The 22,714-nt window shown below is 36.4% G+C and overlaps 1 protein-coding gene across 1 annotated transcript in view; it reads left to right on the top strand.

Moving 5' to 3' along the window:
* Window positions 1–22,714, top strand: part of LOC128996540 (non-lysosomal glucosylceramidase) — a 110,866-nt gene that overhangs the window by 81,840 nt on the left and 6,312 nt on the right. The window contains exons 10-14 of the mRNA XM_054421930.1: window positions 8,720–8,845; window positions 9,523–9,639; window positions 10,450–10,694; window positions 12,371–12,516; window positions 14,254–14,366. Of these exons, the coding sequence (XP_054277905.1) occupies window positions 8,720–8,845; window positions 9,523–9,639; window positions 10,450–10,694; window positions 12,371–12,516; window positions 14,254–14,366 (747 nt within the window). The remainder of the gene's footprint in view (window positions 1–8,719; window positions 8,846–9,522; window positions 9,640–10,449; window positions 10,695–12,370; window positions 12,517–14,253; window positions 14,367–22,714) is intronic.

The following is a 22,714-nucleotide window of genomic DNA, read 5'->3' as shown; positions in this document are numbered from 1 at the left end:
CCAAGTGCATGGCATACACTGAGACATTGCTTGACCATACAGGTTATTGCCATCCAAGTACATGGCATACACTGAGACATTGCTTGACCATACAGGTTATTGCCATCCAAGTGCATGGCATACACTGAGACATTGCTTAGCCATACAGGTTATTGCCATCCAAGTACATGGCATACACTGAGACATTGCTTCGCCATACAAGAAGTTATGTATACCTTGTAGTTCTGATTCTATCCTCTTATTTTATCAATGTAAACCAATTGAAAGATTCAGTATTTAAATCTTACAAAGGTTTTTATTTGTTTACACCCAAACATATCTTAATTTATAAAATGAATAAAATAAAATAGGTAACATACTTAACAACATGATGCTGCAAGTAAAAATTATGAAATAGGCAAGAAGCTCACTGATATTTCCAGAAATACTGGTTCTTCTAATGTATGATTGAAAACAGATATTTCACTCCACTGAGAAGTATGAATATAAAAATTCCATGTTGCTTCGAATCGAGTTACATCAACATTTTTTAAAATCAAATCGTTGCTTTGAGTTGAAATGTTTTGCTGCTTCACACACACCTACATTTAATACGGGATTTTCTTGGCATGTGATACGTTTCGATCGTCAGTGATTTTGCTGGGTCGTAAGTGACAACATATGTTGACGAAGGTACCGTGACCGCGAGACGGAAAAAGGTGTAGTAACATGGAGAATGGACCGAGTTTTTGGTCGGGATTTATATAAAAATGGTAATGAAAAGTCGGGAAAAAGTCGGGAATTCCATTTGAGAAATCTGGTAGACACCCTGGTTATGCAGAGGTTAAATTCGCAATGTAGAGGTTCTGACAATGATAAATTCGCTATATTGAGGTGTCTTATTTTAGCCGAAATCGCGAAAAATTCGTTAAATCAAGGTCGTTGTTATGGTTTGTTTGTTATGTAGAGGTAAAATATACATTGTGTCTTATGGAGAGTTCTAGGGGATTTAAAAAAATTCGTTATATCAAGGAATTCGTTGTATCGAGGTTCGTCATATCAAGGTTAGACTGTATCTTATAACGGGTGTACTTTGCCAGCTGTCATACTCTTCCTTGATGAAAAAGAGGCTCAGCAGTAATGCTAACATTTGGATAGATACCCACAAATAGGTGTGCAATCGAGGTTGGTTCCTTTCTCCAAGAAACTGAAATCCAGGCAAGCTTATAGACTTTGTTATGTCTCTGAAGTAAGAATGTGGAAAATAGTCTTCATCCAAATGAAAGGTGTCGTGTCTGTCTTCAATATCAGATTGACACACGTTGGTATTTACTGATCTGTCAATTGTATCTAGAGAGCGAAAATTACCTGAGTTGGTACACTGACTGGATTCCATGCACTTTAAAAGCTCTTCCACCTTGTTCAATCTTATTTCAACCAATTCTAGCTTGGAGGAAGAATCTTGCTGCTCCTGTTCTGGTGGAAACGAAGGATTCATGTTGCCAAACACGATAATTTGTGAATAAACACAAGTTCTGATTTGAAAGTTCACAATGATGCCTTTAAAATGTATTAAACACTTTTTACAAATATACAGTTCTACTTCAGCATCAGTATACGATTGTGTTGCTTATGATATCCTGTTAAAATAATTAGGAAAATGTATCAAAATTACCCTGTTTATTTATTCAAACAGCTAATTTTATTACAACCACACCCTGTTAATTTGGGTAGCACAGGAGTAGAGTTTTCAGGCTGTTTTATAGGATCAATGTCAGGACAATTAATTTTATCTACCTTATAAAAAACATAATTAGTAAATAGCAAATGGTATTATTACAAAAAAATAATACATATCCACGGACTCAAAATCTAAAATAAACTTTTTCAAAAAATATATTAAAACTGTAATTTTTTGTAATTAAGTCAAATTTAAATTTATTGTTCTTGGCAGAAGTATACTATACCCTCCCCAAAAAAATAAAACCCCTGTTTCAGGTGGAACCTGAGATGAAGTGATATGATGACAACAACCCAAAAAATGTTCTTTGTCCTTATGGGTTTATGTTGGGGAAGTTTTTGGAAAATGATTTGACATATATAACTACTAGCAGAGTACCACTAATATAAATAATATATATAATATATATATATATATATATATATATATAATAATATTATTAATTATATATATTATATAATTAATAATTATATGTATAATTAATAATAATAATATAATAATATATATAGTATATATAATATATATAAGTACTAGCAGAGTTTGGGGAGCGAGCTGGCGTAGTGGTTAGAGCGCGGGACTTCAGTCCCTGAGGTCCCGGGTCGATCCCCGCCAAGTCACCAATGGATTTTATCCAAGTGATAATGCCGCAACCCCTAGGTCTAGCCTGAAGTAATGTGACAAACAATCCCAGGCTCGTGCCTAGTAGCGTCCTTAGGACAAAAAAAAAAAAAAAAAAAACTAGCAGAGTACCCGTCCTTTGTACGGGGTTGGCATATAAGTATAAAATGCTTATTGCAGTTATACTCAAGCTTTGCGTTTGCAAAGGGAGAAGACACGGTTTGAGAAAATTTGATTCCTCAAATTTACGGTAGGCCTATGCTATTACACATCTACCATAGTCATAATGTTCTACCACTTCACATACGCAATAAAGAAAGATAAATTTTTAAAAATTCGTAAAATATCAAAAATTATTCATAAAAATAAATGTAAACAATCCTACTTTGACAGTTCTCATTGCGTATCACAGTTTTTTTGTTGCTGCTTAGTTCAAATTAGCTGTTTTCATAATAATAATGAAAAAAAATAATAGTGCTGCTCCCTGTTGGTAAATCTTATAACTTTTTAATGCTTTTGCATATCACAGAACCAACTCTTTTAGTTGAAACAGCTGAATAAATTCTTTAATTCCCTTTAAATATGAATACTTATTAGGCTAACATGGGGAACTGCAGAGCCACTGGGGCGGAGCCCGAAAGTATTTTTGAAATAAGAATATGCCTATATGTTAATCGGGAATGTGTGCTATCATCATGCCAAATTTCAGCCCAATCCGACCAGTATTTTTCGCGTTTACTTGTCACAAACATACATCCATACATCCAAATTTTCTCATTTATAATACGAGGCATGTTTTTTAAGTAAGTACCGTTTTTAAATTTCTCCGTTCCAGCACTGCGATTGGCATTTCGGACATTTGCGCTGTATATGTGCATCTATTGGCTAGCTCTAGCCGGAAATTCGACAAAAATCGGCCCTGTTTACATACGGGTTTTGAGCAATTCAAAATGGTGCCGCCAAGTGAGACTGCCGCCGACTGTGAAGTGCGCGCTGTATTTCGATTTTTAAGTGTTAAAGGTGTGAAATCTATTGAAATTTATCGACAGATTAGTGACGTGTATGGCGAGAACATTATGAGTGACGGAACGGTACGCAAGTGGGTAAGGGCATCTAAAGACGGCCCCACCAATGTCCATCATGAGCAACGCACTTTGCGGCGTCAATGTCCCCAGTACCCAGTGCGTTGCTCATCATGGACGTTGGTGGCGCCGTCTTGAGATGCCCTTACCCACTTGCGTACCGTTCCGTCACTCATAATGTTCTCGCCATACACGTCACTTATCTGTCGATAAATTTCAATGGATTTCACACCTTTAGCACTAAAAAATCTAATTACAGCGCGCACTTCACAGTCGGCGGCAGTCTCATTTGGCGGCACCATTTTGAATTGCTCGAAACCGGATGTAAACAGGGCCGATATTTGTAGAATTTCCGGCTAGAGCTAGCCAATAGATGCACACATACAGCGCAAATGTCCAAAGTGCCAATCGCAGTGCTAGAACGGAGAAATTTAAAAACGTTACTTACTTAAAAAACATGCCTCGTATTAATAGGATTAAGTATTAAGAATTAAATTTATTCAGAGATATACATTCTTTTTAGGATCATTACACTACTAATTTTATGTATTTTAATGGAAAAAATAAATATTAAAGTGGCTGAAACTCGATTTCCGTTATTAATAATTTTAAGCCACTGTACTTGAACAAACACTTCTGTCTGGCAGTTAATAAGGTGCCCTGGCATACAAACGGAACTCCAAACCCAAAATATGTTCCAATCAAATACACTAACAAAATATAAGAAACAAGTGGCAGAGCTTTCAAAAAGCCAGCTACACACCCGCATGCCAAATCAAGAACACTCCTATACCATTAAACAACAATGAAGGAAGTACAGCCTGCCGAATAGAAAAGGACAGAGCCGTCTAATTTACAAAATAACCTGCAATCGCAATCCCCCTTGTACCAAACAATACCTTGGCTACACAAACGGGTCATTTTCCCAGTGTTTTAAAGAGCACCAGCACAACACTAGTCATTACAAAAATCCAACTTCCATAGTAGCAAAATACCTCAAACAAAACCCCACCCACTCAATATCATTACACCCCAATTCCCTTACAGTTTTAAAACAAACTCAGTCTAAAACCACAACCAAAATACAAGATAGCTACCAGTGACGGCGCTTCACCTGAACAGTAGGGTGGGCCTGTGGTGGGACATTGCGGGGTCGGATCGTTCCGGGGGGTCTGGGGGGTATGGAATACCCCTAAGGAGGAAGGGGGTCCGGGTCCTCCCCCGGGAAAATAAAAAAAAATAAAAGCTTTAAAACGTGTTTTTAGGCTACCTGAAGGACATTTTTCTTCAAGCAGTAACAAAGAAAATTTACAATTTAACAAAGACTCTACTACTATTTTTGACATAATATAGATGGGTTTTTATTATTTGAGGCACCTGATTGGAAGTTGGGTTGGTTAAAAAATGGTACGTTATTTTCTTCAGCTAAGTATTGAAAGCGTTGGTTTATCGCGAGTTTTCGTAATTGATAAACTGCTCCATCTGATCTGATCCTAGGTCCTAGCTACACGATCAGTAGAATGAGGTATGGTAGAGCGAGGTTAGAAAAGTTTAATGCTAAAAGATTATCCACTTCATTCATTTTCAAAAGCTAAAATTAAACGAAATTAAGTTAGGCCTACCATGTGTCAATCATCACAACTGTGAGTTAATAATATTAAAATATAACTAATATTTTGCTGAAAGTATAACTACTGTATAATTCTATTAATTTAGTAGACTACTTCAAGTATTTTACTTAGTAGGTCTAGTCTTTCTGTTATCTACTCTACGTCTACTCTACTCGTCTACTAAACAAACGTGTAATTGAAATAGTAAATAATTCAAAACTAATATAGGCATTGGCATGCTCAAAACTATCTATCTACAAACATACAATTAGTCTGTAAATTTACAATTTAAATCATGGCAAGAACTGGATTTTTTAATAATAACTCACAATTCTGAAGATTGCAGTACCGTTGAAGTAGGCCTAACCCCATTTTTGAACCACGAACACCCACTTCACAATAACATCACCACACCATCATCATACCTTTAAATTTAAATGATCACTAACTTAAAACCGACACAATCGTATTATGGCAACCCTAATAAATCTGTAATAATATCACGAAACTAACTAAAAGTGTTAACTTACTAATTAATAAAATATTTCATACAACTACAACCCGTTTGCCGGTTGGTGTACAACATACACGGGCGGCGGGAATCGGGATGTAAACAAAGCTACACTAGCGCTCAGCACTCCCAGCGATAATATTGAGAATAAACGTCCAGTGGGCCAGCTCAAATCGGCCCTTCTGCTCCATATACCAATGCATTGTTCCCTGATAGTCAAGTGCCGACGACTGGCGTTGCCTTGTCCATTACGTTCTTATGGTGGCTAGAAGGGCCCGAAATCTGTGGCCCTCCAATGTGTTAAGAGATTATTGCATTGTATTTCAACAAAAGTTATGACCCGTTGAAAGTTCAAAATTAATTTACATCGCAGTTTATTGAATAATATCAACCAAACAAAATATTAAGAATTTAAAAATATACTTTAGTGTTTATTTTGGGTGGGCCCGGCCCACTTGGCCCTTATGGAAGTACCGCCACTGATAGCTACCAAATTTATAAACATACTAGCAGAGTACCCGTCCTTCGTACGGGGTTGGCATATAAGTATCAAATGCTTATAGCAGTTATGAGTGAGGACATGGTTTAAGAAATTTCGGTTCTTTTTGAAGTTCGTTCGCTACGCTCACTCACCTTTAGGTTGGAGCTCGTTCGCTGCGCTCACTTTCCTTCAGGTTAGCTCGTTCGCTACGCTCACTTGCCTTCAGGTTAGCTCGTTCGCTACGCTCACTCGCCTCCAGGTTGAAGTTCGTTCGCTACGCTCACTCACCTTTTGCTGTTGTCATAAATGTAAAAGAAATAATAGTGCTAGTGCTGCACCCTGTTGGTAATCCTTGTAACTTTAATGCTATTGAACATCACAGAACAGAACCAACTTGTTTAATTGAAACAGCTGTTAAGATTCAATAATTTCATTTCTCATAAGGTTAACATGGGAAACTCCAGAGCCACTGGGGCGGAGCCCGAAAGGATTTTTGAAATAAAAATATGCCTATATGTTAATCGGGAATGTGAGCTATCATCATGCCAAATTTCAGCCCGATCCGACCAGTAGTTTTCGCGTTTACTTTTCCCATACACACACACAGACACCACCTCTTTTTTATAATAGTATAGTATAGATAACCGAATCTGGACATGACAGCCTGCTTAATGTAAAAGAAGACTTTAACGGTTCTATCATCTTTAAAACTATTCATGAAATAGAAACTAAATCTAACCCATATGGCAACATTGCAGAAAACAGGCACTGTCGCAAATAGTGATGTGTCAAAACCAAATCTCAAAACCATCAAAACTTAAGAAAAGTTTCGGTTTCGAGATTCGATAGGCAAGTTTTGAGATTCAAAAGTTTCGAAATTGAAAATTATGGCACTATTTGTTGAAACTGCTGAGATTTTTTGTGTCATTATTATTGTTTATAACACTGTTTATATATACAAGATGGTAGCAATGGAATTTTTTATTGACCTCTAAATGTTCTAATTAGTTTAATATCATTATAATGTCATATAATCTGATAATTAATTTAATATCAGGAGTTTTATTTATTTTAATGTTTCTTTATAAAAAATTTTTTTGTTTTGGGTTTGAATTTTTATGTGTCACATTTATGTCTGGATCAGGAGTTATCTCTTTCAGTTTTGATCACATAATCATAATGAAAATGTTATCATTAGGCCTACCAGTATTTTTAGGGTAACTTGGGTTTAATCGCGTTTGGGTTTTGAGATTCGAGATTCGATTTTTTAAGTTTCGGTTTTGGTTTCGAGATTCGAAATTTAAGGTTTTGACCATCACTAGTTATTAGGTTCAAATTTCACCAATTACCAATGGTCTTAGCTGAGCGATAATACCATGATTCTTTAGGTCTAGTATGAAGTAATGTGTAAAACAGTTTTGGGCTAGAACCAGGTGTCCTGAAATGTGACTGTAGGGCGTAACTACTACAGTAGACTCTTTTAACCAAAGAAGATACAAGACCTCCATAAATAATTGGATAAGAAATAAGATTTATAAATTTTATTTTCAGGAAAAATTGCTCTTACCATGTAAATTAATTTATGACTGCAATCTAGACTTTATGAATGCCGGGGATGGTTCCTGGAAGGCTGGGTCTATGTGTCTGTTTGCTGATGATTGTAATGTGCTAATTCCGGGAAAATAAAAAAAACAGATTGAAACGTTTTCTTAAGAGAGTCTTTTATCAACTAAAGAATTCCTTGACTAAAAAAAATCTTATTAACACTGAAAAATCTAATGTTATATCATTTAGATTTTCCACTAAACAACGTAGACAAAATTTTGACCCGAACATTTGTGTGAAATCAGAAAGAATAAGCCAAGTAGAGCAAACAAAATTTCTTGGACTAATTACCGATCAACATCCTATCTTGGGAGGGCCATGTAAATTATATGGTTGAAAAAAGGTATCTTCCATGCTCGAAAGACGTCCAGAATATGCAGTTTAGACACTCTAAGAGTTGTTTATTTCTCATTAATACATTCGCATATTTCATATGGAATTGCTCTAAATGGAGCAACAACAAAAACTAATTTAGATAAAGTAATCATTAAGCAGAAAAAAACTATCAGAGTGATAAAAAATCTTAAAAAAAAGAGCCAGTCAAGAACATTTTTCGTGAATTACAAATATTAACAGTCTATAGTCTTCTTAACATTAATGAAACAATAATTTATGCAAAACAGATCCAAATATTATCCACTTCAAGAGAACAATTAGTATATAACACCATATTAAAAATTAACCTACCTCGGCATAATCTAAAATTCTACACTAAAAAGACATCTTACATAAGGCTAAAAATTCTCCAGTTTTTACCGCATGTAGAAATAACTCAACGTTACACTCATCATGTAACGCCTTAGCCAACTGGGCTACCATGTCACCGTCGGCCGGGCGCGAGAAGTGCCGCTATTAGCACACTAGCGCTCGCAGGGGAGATTCAACGAACTAACGCCCCAAGATATGCTCAGGCTTAGACTTAAAAGTGTTAATTGAACAAAATTTTCCTGTTTTTTTAAAACTCTTTTACTGGAAATCTTTGTGCAAAGGCATTAAAGGCTTGAATACCCTCAATGTTTTTATTAATTACAAATTCGATCAGTCTGTCATTATCCTAAAAGGAAAATATTCAGTATCAATTCCATGTTGCAGGTATTACACCAAGTACTTTGGAGCAGATGGCAACGCAGGGCCAGACATGAGTCTTTACGCACTTGCGAACTTCAACAGATGGGAAAAAGAGATCAGTTCATGGCAGAGTCCAATTTTAGAAGACTTGTAAGTAACAGATTACCATTATTGCTGATTGTTGGTAAATGCTTAGGATCATGGTGAATCGGTTGTTGAGTCTCTAACTGCGGACTACGAATACATGGCAGCGATGTATGTTTGTGTTCTGGTACCGGTCACAATAGGTTATCGGTGCATTTCACTCTTATACAGTACCGGCACACCTCTTGCTTTACTGTATAAGTTCCACACACAGGCTTACGCCTATGTGGACGGGTAAACTCGGGGTAAAGAGTTGCCCACCTGTAAAAATACGCAGAAACATAAGTCCTGTCAAGAAAAGCCAGATCCAGCTGTTTAATCCAATTTAGTGCTGCTTTTTTTCAAACTGGTTCCATTTTGGACATTAAGAAAACTCTCTCTTCCTTAGTTAAAAATGGCGTCAGTGACAGTGAAATATTCTAATGTTTTTTGTATATAGTGTAAAGTTTTGTGTTTTCTGCGCCAGTTTGGACTCTTTCCCATTCAGTTAAGCCTGCTGTCCTCTCAAAAAATCCTAAAAACCTATGTTACACCCTTAACCTCGAACTCTAGTTTTGTTGATTTATCGGCTGATGTCTCCTTATCGCACCTTCAATATTCAGAGTTTGAACCATCAAGTGTTGTATTATCGAGTGTCAACTTTAAGGAACGAGACTCTTATATTAATTAGCAAACTTTTACAGGAATCTACCAGAATGGTATAAGAGCGCCATTTTCAACGAAGTATACTACGTAGCTGACGGGGGAACAGTTTGGCTTCTCATGGACGACTCTGAAACTTTGACTCCTTCAGATCCGAGGTCAATACTATCACAATAGCATTTGTCATACTTAAGAGTAAATATACTTTAAATTCTTCTTTTCAAATATTCGGGAATTAAATTTTCATTTAAGGAATTTCAGTTTTGAAGCTTGTGTTAAAGTGTTATCATCTGTCAAGTGTAGGCTACATGTTTTTCTAGTAATGCAAATAATATTATTTTATGGTTAAGGGTTAAGTGTACTTGTTTTGGTGAGGTAATTAATCCGATTAATAGGTGAGAAAGAAAAGTGTCATTTTAGTTATAGCTCCCAGATATCCCCGATCTTATGAAAAGTCCCTGATATTTCAGTTGGGACATCCCTTGGATCCCTGTCCTTGGATATCCCTGATAACAGACACAATTTTATATTCCTCCAATTATATATTGTAAACATTTTAATTTCTAGCTATGGAAGTACTTAATAAGTTAATTGTATCAACCACAATTACATATTATTGTGAGAATTTAGGTGCAATAAGTGCGGTTAGAGGTAACCGGGATTTGTGCTGTTATCTAATCTACTGTAAACTTTAATGTGCAAAGTCAACAAATGTACATTTTTGTCAGCTGTAATATGTAAATATTTCATATATATCTTAATAACCAAAACAAAACGGTTTGTTGAGTTTGAAATATTGTTACATGAGTGAAAATCACCAAACTCTGCTAAATGTAAATTTATCAATATTACAAACATAAGTATACCTGAAAATTGCTTGGTGAAGTATAGAAAAATACCCTCCAAACCATCGATTTTGCTAGGCAGGTTCTGTATTATGCTGAAACATATCCTGTTTTCTGTTGTAGAAGAGAGTTTGGCAGGTTCGGATACCTGGAAGGCCATGAGTATAGGATGTACAATACGTATGACGTCCACTTCTACGCGTCGTTTACTCTCGCGCAGCTGTGGCCGAGATTACAGGCCTGTCTGCAGTACGAATTCAGAGACACGGTGCTGCGGAAAGAGGGGGAGCAGCGGAAACACCTGTTTGACGGCAAGATAGGGAATAGAAAGGACCTGAACGCTATCCCCCACGATCTTGGCGATCCAGGTAGTTGGAAACGATGATTAGGAATTAGTAAAATACATCAAAGTAGATATTTAGCTAAAAAGTTAAATTTGTTAACTGGAATACAAGGTTGAAACACCAAACACTATTTTCACAAATGACAAATTTAAAAGTTTAATAGTTTCCAAAATCAAGTTTAACGTTTGTCCTAGAAAATTCAGTCATGAAATTTCTTACAGATGAATACACTGTTTGAAACTAATGGTTGTAAAATTGGGTCTTATAAAGTTCCAAACTAAATATTCTTTAACATTTAGTGGGCAATTATTTGCATGTTCGTTGAACCTTTAGAACTTGTTTTTAACCCTCGGGCTAAACCCACTGCTCTACAATTGGATCAGATGAAACATTCCTACAGGATATTTGCAAGTCCCACCTTTGCATCCTAGGACACAGGCTCTATCTCAGATCCGTTCTTCAGGCTAGGCCTAGAAGCTTGCTGCATTATCAAAGATAAAGTCCATTGTTAATTGGTGGGATTTGAACCTGAGACTTTGGGTACTTAAGTTCCACGTTCTTCTACTATACCAGCTCGCTCTCCTAGAGAATGATTTTTTAATTTAATAAACAGCCGATGATTAGCAGTACATTGTGAGAATGAAGCAATATTATATTAACAGATTAGTCTAGTTTTAAAAACAATTGGGTAACTATCACAATATTATTTTTTAGAGAATTTCTCATATAGGGAATAAGCTATTACTGTAGGTTTCAAGGTAAGACTTGGACCCAAGACCGATTTACTTTTTTGTTCTGATGTCCCCAAAGACCAAAAACACGATCCGGTCAAATTCATATGTATATGTGTGTGTCCGTTAGCATGATAACTCAAGCAAAAATTATTTCAATGACATTTGGTAAAAATGTGTAAACCTACGTTTATTTGAACGAGTTCGCGTACCAGCATGATCGGACCATGGGAACGGGGTTTTATGGATTGGTTTTTCTCGTTTTTGACCCTGAAAACATCAAATTTCCCAATTTCTCTCTTAGAGACTGTTTTGAAGAGCTTAAAAAATAAATAATTTAGTGTATTGAAGTGTTTTTGTATGGTTATTGGTTACAGAGATAATTCAAAAAAATTTAAATTTCAAATTCCCATGTTATTCTTCTGGAGAAACCATAGACAAAAAGAATTAAATATAGACCGTCAGCTGTGCTGCAGTTACCATAGGTTCTGGCGCACACCGCTGGGATCGCCACGGTAGTTACAGCGTACGCGCTACGTAAACTACAGCGGTGTGCGCCCGAACTTATGGTAACCATGGTAACCGCAGCACGGCTGACAGTCTATATATATTTAATTCTTTTTGTCTATGGTCAAACCTAGGACTAGGCCCTAGCATCTTAGGATGTAAAGGATGTACATAATATAATGTCTTTTGTTGTGAAAACCTGACGTGTCATATGTTTACTGCTGATGTATCACAATTATGTAAATTCTATGTGACAAATAAACATTTCATTTCATTAAAGGTAGGGAAAACTAGCAGTGTGAGAAAATGTTCATTCTCTTGGAATATATTTTGCCTTATACAATTATTAACCTTGTCAAAACATTCTCTTAGCTTCATAGCTTAACCATTTCTTTTAATTGGTTTGGAAACGGTTTTCCTGTTGAGGATCAATTGCTCACACTCTATGTATCGTGTCGTCAGGTGAAGAACCGTTTCTCCTCATCAACTCGTACATGGTCCACGACGTATCCGAGTGGCGAGATCTAAACCTCAAGTTTGTACTACAATGTTTCCGAGATTACAAACTTTTTGACGATCAACAATACCTTCAGGACATGTGGCCCCAAGTGAGTCAAGGTTTTATTTTGAGTTTCTACTACCTGTAGGTGTAACATAATGAAAGCAATAGAAACGATTTGAAAATATATTTAAAAAAATTCTTTTACTAGTTCCTGTCTCAGCTCAAGCCCTCCTTGGCTAAAACACTGTTAGTGACAGTGATATATTCTAATTGTGTTTGGAGTAAAGTTTTTACGTTCTTTGTCTTTCTCTTGTGCAAGGAAGGTGTTTTCCCCATTTAAGTAAACCTGGTGTAAAAAAAAAATTGTTACCTACATATGTTATACAGTAGGCTCTCGCTCATCCGGATTGGCCTTGTCCGGACTCCCGGTAGTCCGGATCGGCAATCTTGATTTTTTTTTAGCGGCACAGTACAGTAGAAGTCCGATTATCCAAGCGAAACGGGACCGAGACTACCTTAAATAATGAAAAAATTGGATAACACGGCGGTAAAAATTATTACCGGTGGAAGTGCATATGCCCGGGCTATCATTACTGTGGACCTGGAACAAAATTCGGCCGAAACAATTATTACCGGTGGAAGTGCATATGCCCGGCTATCATTACTGTGGACCTGGAACTAAATTGAAAAAACGGCTATATACAGTACTGTGTATTTGCTCGACTCTCGATAGTCCGGATTTTTCGTAATCCGGACCGGACGTCCGCCACATTAGTCTGGATGAGCGAGAGTCTACTGTATTTAAGTTAGAAACGGTTTGCACCATGTGTTATTGGCCACCACATTGTAATATGATCGTTGGTTGTATTCCAATACAGGAGAGTCCTGCTTTGATCAGAATAAAATTTGTAGAAGGGATATAATTTTATCATTCTGTTGATACAAAAACCTTCAACATGTTTGTAAACTGGGTATTCTAGACAAAATTGAAATTTTCAGCTACCGATTAGTTATAGCGCTCCACCTTCAAATATGGAAGCTGTGTGTTTAATGAAGGATCAGTTCTGAACACAGTTGCTATTTTTCATTTGGCTACCAAATAATGTCGCTATATATTGTAAGGTATCTATTACAGTTACATAGTACCTACTTAGACTAGAGTTTTGAGCGTTCCCTTACAAAAAACGTAAAAATACCAATAATACAGAAATAATCCAAATAAAACTAACCTAATTGTTATTTAAATTTACTAACATTTTGCCTAAGTTAAAATTGATTTTACTCTGCTAAATTTTTTATTTAAGACACCAAACCTAACTTTTTCTTCTCAGCTAACTTGGACAATTTTCCGAAATTATTTGTGTAAATAGAAAAATTTGTGTGTGTAAGTGACGACCTTGTTCTTTGCTGTGGCCACAGTTGGCTGCACTGGTTATACCTCTACCACACCATAATACTCAGTAAGAAACCATTCTATATTGGCTGCAAAATATAAATTCAAAATACATGAAAACCTATCGGGAAAAAACGAAAAAGGAACTTTAGAACTGGATTGTAAATCAACCATTGTACTCAATCAAGGATCTTTTGACTTAAGAAGGTAATGAAACACCAATGAAACCAAATAATTATTGTAAATCAAGAACTCAAGCTAACTGAATCCTATTCCTTTTCAAAAAGATTCCTAACCAACCACTAGGCTTTCTTTTGAAATGCATCCTGAATTTTTTCTTTTCTTAAAAATTACTCTGGCTATCTGAACAGTGTACACAATAAAATTGGGTCAGGTTGATTTTACTGTATTGGTTAATGTTGAAACCGTTATCTAATCTTTATCCTTTAGGTGCAAGCAGTCATGTCGAAAGCCCTCAGTTGGGACGAGGATGATGATGGAGTTATAGAAAACGGAGGCTCGGCAGACCAAACCTACGACGCTTGGATCATGACAGGCACCAGGTCAGTCTAGCAATCGTATATTTATAAAGCAAATATGCATCTTGTAAAATCTGAAACATTCTTTGATAGGGATGGATGGGGATTGAATTTTTAGTTCGGGTCGGGACCGGACGGGATTTTTATTTCCTTCCCGATTTTCGGGACGGGACGGGATAGGATTTTTTCCTATGCATAAAAAGTATTGAGTATTGCAGTTACCAAAATAGACAAACAAAATCAATTTTCACCGTTTGTGGCACTGATTTTTAAAAACCAAAAAATGGTTTGGTTACAAAAAACTACAGGTACCTATAGAAACTTGTGACTCGCGGTCACGGTGCGATCATCAAAATGACAGTGGTCACAGGGTAATCGTCGATATGACTCGCGAACACTGCATGATCGTCGGTATGACTCACGGTCACGGCATGACTCCGTGGCCACGGCGGGAGTGTCGTTTTGACTCTGTGGTCACGAGGTGATCGTCGGTATGACTCACAATCACGGCACGATCGTTGGTATGACTCAGCGGTCACGGGGTAATCGTTGATATGACTCGCGATCACAGCCTGATCTTCGCTATAACTCGCGGTCGAGGCACGATTGTCGAAATGACTCCGCCTTCACCGCGCGATTGTTGGTATGACTCTGCGGTCATGGTGCGATCGTCGGTGTGTCTCGCGGGATCGTCAGTATGACTTCGCCTCCTGCGTTCACGGAACATCTCTCGCGACAGCGGCGTTATCGTCACTCGCGAAGCGGCAAAGTCGCCGACGATCGGACCAAATCCCGTCCCAAAAAATTCCTAAATCAAATGTAATCCCGTCACGAAAAATTTTGGGACCCGTCCATCCCTATTCTTTGATCTGTGCTACATATAGAGTATTGATGTTGACAGAATGTTTCTTTGTTATCCTAGGGAAACATTTAAAAACATTTTTTATAAAACAGGATCACAGTCAACCTTAAGTTATCAATTTTGCTAACTATATGTTAAATATATGGATAAATGTGACTACTATCCAATATTTTGACCAATTTATTTATTTTTGTTTAGACACACCACTAGTATTTTTAAAAGGAATATACCATTACCAGTGAGAATAGATATACTGTAAAAACCATTCCAGAATTAACTTATATGAGGTTTTTTTAATTTTATCAATGATTTTAGCATAGTTGGTTACAAGAGGGCAGTTTTTTTTTTGTTATTTTTATTTGTTTATTTTTCTTAGCAAGGGAAAGAAGCCTAAAAACTTGAATTATTAATTAACTAAGCCTAATTGTAGTTTTAATTGTAATTGTAGGCATATTAATGTCCATTTCATTAGTGAGTTGAATTATTCAGTAACATGTGAGGTCATGTTGCCACCCTAAATAACATGCAAGTGTCAGTGACTCCACAGTGTTGTGTAATGGTTAACATTCAGTGGCAAATAAAAAGCATTACTGCAGATTAACAGGAGGATTCCTGAATTTAAATTAGTTTTTTGTCAAGAAAGTAAAAGATGGATGATCGAACTGAAGAAACAAGTGAAGAACTAAAATACCAAAATCTACCCACTAAGACATCAGATACTCTTCTTGATTTGCAAGATCAGATTGAGGCCATTATCAACAAACGGATGGATAGTATGGAAAGAAAAGTTACAATGAATGTGTCTTCCCAACTATCAGAGAAACTAGGAATTGTGACTGCTGCAGTGGAGGAAATCAAAGCTACACAGGACCACTCAAGACATATGATGATAAAAATACCTGAACGACACAAATCTTATATCGATGATATCCGTAACATCAGTTTACCCGGTGTGCGCAATGCCATTTTTGAAACGATGCCAAAAATGCATGTAATGGTAAGTTTGTTGATCCATTTAGGAGCTCTTCTGATCAGTGCCTTCTACATCCAGGATGCATATCAAAACTGGCAAAACGCTCTGATAGTGCAGAGTCTGACCTACACCCGAACCAAAGACATACCATTCCCAGCCCTCACTATCTGCGAGCCCTTGGGGTTGAAAGATGATTACAATCGATTTGAAATATTACAAAGATGTGTGTCGATAAAAAATAGCGTTTCTTGGCTGTGCAGTGAGGACGAGCTAAATCGGTTGAGAATTTCAACTGATATAACTCCGATAGAATACGATCTACTGCCGATGAATGAAAGTGATAGAGATAGTTTTATAACGTTATATGTACCTTTATTTGATCACTCAGTAAAGACGCTCCCAGTTGATCTTGACCAGACGTTCAGTGCGAGTAAGTATCTTAAATACATTGAGGAACTAGGGAATCAGCGTCTGAGCCAATTTAAAATATACAATCCAGACTTTATTGATGGTCCATATCACACAGTTGCAATTGATAGTTCAAGTAGCCAAAGGATATTAATGGCACGAAGGCAGGACTTGCAAGATGGAATTAGAATATGCCAAACATTTAATGCTATAAGACACGGTCCTCAGGAGATAAAAGCAAAGAAGGTAAGCGATGATCTTGAAAATCATCATGGAAAAAACACCCTCTGTAATCCTGAAAATGCGTTGGAAAACGGTTGTAATCTTGATCTGTTATACACTGATAATTTTGTTGAGATAGAATTTGACTATGCAAGTTTAAATGAGCTAAGCTCTGTCAGTATTAACGAAGATGAAGAAAATTCGGACATTACTCTCATAAGCAACTCTAAAAGAGAAACTGAAAAGTATATTGTATTTATTCATTACAACTTTAACTATCCATCAATAACAACTATGGATTTTCAACTTATCAGTAAAGGTACAACTTCGTCCACAACCATAAATCCATCGGTTATCAATGCTCGGAAAGACCTGTTTGAAGTAGATACTATGAAACGAAACTGTGTATTTTCACACGAGAAGAAGTTGTCTCTTTTCACCTTTTATACTTACAACAACTGTATTTTTGAATGCCAAATAAACTGTTCGCTATCAGAATGTGGTTGTGTACCATACCATGTTGCGATTTTCAACGGCTCATTTAATATTTGTAGCAACCATGTGTCTAAAAGTTGTATAGAGAAAAGCCAGTTTTTCTACTGGCATTTGTATAAAGACAGAAGATGTAAGTGTGATTGTCCTACAGATTGTGTGTCTATTGAATTCGAGAGAGAACTAAGTTATGAAAATCCAATTGGTCAACAAACTACAACCTACCAAGCTTCTTATCTAAAAAATGACATTGTATCAGTTATACGCTACAAGCTTACTGGCCCGGCAGAGTTTGTAGCTTACAGTTTGGGTATTTTGGGTGTGTTCAACGGGTTCAGCATGGATCTGGTGTGGCAGATGGCCTACTGGCTCACCCTTGGTCTTTGGTGCACAGTCAGAAACATACTACATGAGCGATAAAAAAAAACCGAATTATTGATGTTTGAAATATATTTTACTGAGATATAGCCGATATTGTCAATATTATATATGTATGTAAAGTCAGCAAAACATTTAGTAAAAAAAACCTTATACATGAAAAAATATATCACATACTGACCAGCATTTTATAATTTTCTTACTTATTGAATTGCCCTACGTAGCCTTATAAGTTTATCCACTGATTTTTTTCTTTAGAATCATGTAACTGTCAATGATTATTATTAAAATGTGAAGACATTTTTTTAACAAAAACAAGCTAAACTCTACATAATAAGACATTCTATTTACACCAAGGTGATTTGGAAAGGAAATTCTTTTGGAGACTGTGAAGGGGTGATCCCAGTGGCATTGATTTTAAATTTATATGGTTCTCTCTTTTCACTGTGTGTTATTTACACCAATGGCATTTTTCAAAGTTTTTTTTAAGGGAACGATCCAACCCCTGGTCTTGTTACTAATCTTCTTACTCATATTAGTTAATTGCTGTGATAGAGTAGTCAAAAGAAAAAGGTTTTGGTCAGAAATGTAAATTCATATCAGCTTGTACAGCCTTTAGTGCCTAATACTGCAGTAGTTGACTAAATAAATTATTTTGACCTTTCATATTTACTCCACTTGTCCATACATATTTCCCCTTATCTTAGGTATAAAAAATCAACCGTATAAGAACCAACTATCTTCCCTAGTCAACATTTTTCTTTAAATTATTGCTTTACGAATAATTGTGATTAGTGAGGAGGATGGAAGCTGTGAGTAGACAATAGACAAAGTTTTATTGCAAATAAAGTTTGACACAGTTTATAAAAGTAATTCCCAAGCTGGTACATTGTCATCATAATGAAAGCAAAATCCATGCAGCCTATACAGAACAAAAGGCACAGGACCCTCGTTTGCAGTATGCTTCTCGACAGCGAATGTCCGCTCACTGTGGTAGGTCTATGAAAATGTCGGACAAATTTGGTAGGAACGTTTTTGATCACACTCGTTACAGTAAAGGCTCAGCACAAGCAGATTTTCACCAAAACAAAAAAGATTACGTTAAAGACTTTCAGGTTGGGCTATATCAATCCGGTCATTTTATTTTTGATAGGTGGCTGAAGATCCTAATTTGTTGCCCATTGCTCTACAGCAGGGTATACAGACCTGTGGGTCACATCCAGCTCACAAAAATATGTTTTCCAGCTTGCATGAAGCTACTAGCGTCTAGACTGCCAGTACAACTCCGAGGATCGTGGATCAGAGGCGCTGAGACACCACCGCACCATGTCGTTCGCTTCCGAATCATACCGGCGCATCAGCATAGCTTATCTAACTGTTCGCGGAAAATTTTTATCTGTATCACTGTCGCTGTCAAAACGTATGATTTGTAGGTTAAATTTAAATTAAATATAATTAAACTGTCATAACCTAACCAAACTTGCTGATAATGATAACTCGAATGAAGGTTTACTAATCGAAAAAATAGCTCTGTTCTAAAAATAAAATTATAAATGTCTCAAATTCAATTTTATAATTTTTTAATTATAAAATTAAACTGTCATAACCTAACCAAACCAACCAAACTTGCTGATATGAAAAAATTTGTTGACAAAAAGTTAGTGCTACCATCGCGATTCGAACCCGGAACCTTCAGATTATCAGCCCGGCACGCTTTCCACTGCACCACCAAGGCTCATTACTCAACTCCGTATCGTTGCAGTAATGGTTGACGTCACGCCATCGGCACGGAGCCGTGGTGAGGGGGTTTTTCGATCTGATCCACGATCCTAGGAGTTGCACTGGCAGTCTAGATGCTCATGCATGAAGCTAGGTCAAAGAGGAAGTTTTTGTTGTGAGAACAGTTTATTTAATACCACATGTTAATTTATATTAATTATAATCATATGTTTATTTGTTATTCCATGTTTGTAAAAAGGTAAATAAACTTAGTTGAGTTTGAGTTATGACATAAAACAGTGCATCCACTTAATTCTTAGTAAAATAGTACAGTTTTTGATGTCGCAGCGATACTCAGATTGTTTTCTGCAATCAAGGCAACACTCGTTGCCATAACTTGTGGTCTCAGTAATACCATGGTCTTCACCCGCAATCCCTGCAACACTTTTCACCATGATACAATTTCTTTCATTTTCAGTTTCACTTCCTAGGTTGATAAGATTCTTGACTGTCGTGAAAATAAGGATTTTTCTGCAATTACATTCTGTGATCTTAGTATAGCATTCGTTCGAGTATCCCATAAAATTTTGGTATGAAAATTTTAACATTTTAACAATAAAGGAAAAGTGTTTGATTTATTTAGATTTTATTAATTAAATAGAACACATTACATAGTTTTGGGAGAAGATGTATCCTCTTTTAAGCCTGTATTTTGTCGAGTCCCTCAAGGATCTGTGCTTGGGCCTCTGTTGTTTTTGGCAGTAGTTAATGACTTAAGTGTTAATATCCCTGCAAATATTGTTCTATATGCCGACGACACAACGATCATTACTAGACATGCAGATTATGAACAACTTTTGTAGACTATAGGTATTATCTAAAAAACTGGTCAAGCTGGTTTTAAACAATCTTGTACTAAATAATTATAATACAAATAATGTTTTGTTTAACCTACGTGATCTAGCCTACATTATATCTGTGAAATTTTTAATTACATTTTGATATTATGTAGCAAATGACGAGCCCTATTGCACTGTAAAATGTGTAAAAGGGTAATAAAGATTCTTATTCTTTTTATTTATAGTGTTGCCAATGGGAGAGAAAAATCCAAAAATATTTAGGATTGACTTTTGATTCCACTTTAAACAGGCATGATCAATGATAATGTTGTATTTTTTTAATAAACTCAGTTTGAGTACATTTGCACTAAAACGTTTATGCGGCTAAAACGCCTTCTCTCACACAGACATACTATGGACATTTTCATAGCCATTTAAGCTATGGGTTGCTTATTTGGGGGTCTTCTACTCATTCAAAAGAAATTTTCAATTTGCAGTAAAAGGCAAATTAGGTCATAGCTGCTGTAGATAGGCACATGTCCATTTCATTATTGAGTTGAATTATTTAGTAGCATGTGAGGTCATGATGCCACCTAAATAGCATGCAAGGTCCAGTGACCTGGTGACCCTGCAGTATTGTGTAATGTTTAAAATTCAGTGGTAAATAAAGAGCATTACTGCAGATTTACTGACGGTTTCCTGAATTTAACTTAATTTTTGGTCAAGAAAGTAAAAGATGGTTGTTCAAAATGATGTAACGAGCAAAGAAGAAAAATACCAACATCTACCCATTTAGACATCAGTTACACTTCTTGATTGGCAAGATCAGTTTATTCGATTTGAGGACATTATGAACAATCGGATGGATAGTATAGATAGAAAAGTTAGTTATGTGTCTTCCCAACTACCAGAGAAACTAGGAATTGTGACTGCTGCAGTGGAGGAAATCAAAGCTACTCAGGACCACATATGACATATAGGAAGACATATGATGATGAAAATACCTGAACGACACAAATCTTATATCGACAAAATCCGTAATATCAGTTTACTCTGTATGCGCAATGCCATTTTTGAAAGGGTGCCAAAAATGCATGTAATGGTAAGTTTGTTGATGCATTTAGGAGCTCTTTTGATCAGTGCCTTCTACATCCAGGATGCATATCAAAACTGGCAAAATGCTCTGATAGTGCAGAGTCTGACCTACACCAGAGCCAAAGACATGCTATTCCCAGCCCTCACAATAAAAATTGGTTTAGTAAAGTCATGCAAAAAAAAAAAAAATTTACTTACTCTCGAATACTTGCACCAGCAATCACAGAAAGACACAGAAAGCCTTAGGACACGCCATCGGAGACCATCTGCTCAAAGTAGAGCAATTTCAGTGCTGCCACAAACTGGAGTAAATATATATCTGTCTTACTCTTACTCTTACTCCCAGGGCCATGCATATCTAAGAAGATATTTGGCCGCACCAACAAAGCCTCTCCATCTTGCTCTATCCTCTGCATCCTCCTCAGTTGCTCCTAGTTGCTCCATGTCTTTCTTTACTTGGCTCCACCATTTTTGTTTTGGCCTTCCTCTCGGTCGTCTTCCTTCGGGATTTCTTAGTAAAACTAATTTTAACTTATTTTGCTCCTCTCTTCGTAAAACATGTCCAGCCCATCTAACTCTTCTTCTTCTACACTTAAATTCACACACCACATCTGGATCTCTGTAGAGTTCTCTCAGTTCTCTGTTGTGTCTCTTCCTCCATTCACCACCTTCATAAATTGGTCCATAAATTTTTCTTAAAATCTTATTTTCGAATGTGATTAACTTCTTTTCTTCTTTTTTATTTGGTTTCCATGTTTCAGCTCCGTATAATAATACTGGGCTGATTATTGTCTTATAAATTATAACTTTGGTGTTTTTAGACAGTAACTTAGAGGACATCAGTCTGTTGCAAGCGTAGAAACATCTGTTTGCCAGATTTAGTCTATTTTGAATTTCTATTTCTTCTTTGTTTTCCCTGGATAAGATAACCCCTAAGTACTTAAAATGTTCTACTTTTTCAAATGTATGGTCATCTACCTGCAGTGGGTCTTGGGCTATACCTTGATTTCTTGAAAATTGCATATATTTGGTTTTCCCATCATTTACTTTTAATCCTAATTGTCCTGTTTTGTCCATAAATATTTTTGTTAGTTGGCGTAGGTCCTCTAAAGTTTCTGCAAAAATGACGACATCGTCTGCAAACGCTAATATGTTAATTCTGGAGCCAATTGAAATTCCCTTATCTATTGTTGTCACTTCTTGTAGAGCTTCTTCTATTGCTAAGTTGAAGAGGATTGGGGAGAGCCCATCCCCTTGCCTTACCCCTGCATTTACTGTAAAGGGCTCCGAGACTCTCCCATTTACTTTTACTGAACATGTGGAATTTGCTACAGTTGTTCTAGCAAGGTTTATAAGTTTGGTTGGGATTCCAAATTTGTCCATC

Source organism: Macrosteles quadrilineatus, unplaced genomic scaffold (genome assembly GCF_028750875.1).
Source record: "Macrosteles quadrilineatus isolate MER2022 unplaced genomic scaffold, UCM_ALF_1.0 Scaffold_6__1_contigs__length_79288215, whole genome shotgun sequence".
Classification (NCBI taxonomy): domain Eukaryota; kingdom Metazoa; phylum Arthropoda; class Insecta; order Hemiptera; family Cicadellidae; genus Macrosteles; species Macrosteles quadrilineatus.
This window is presented reverse-complemented; position numbering and strand designations above follow the sequence as displayed.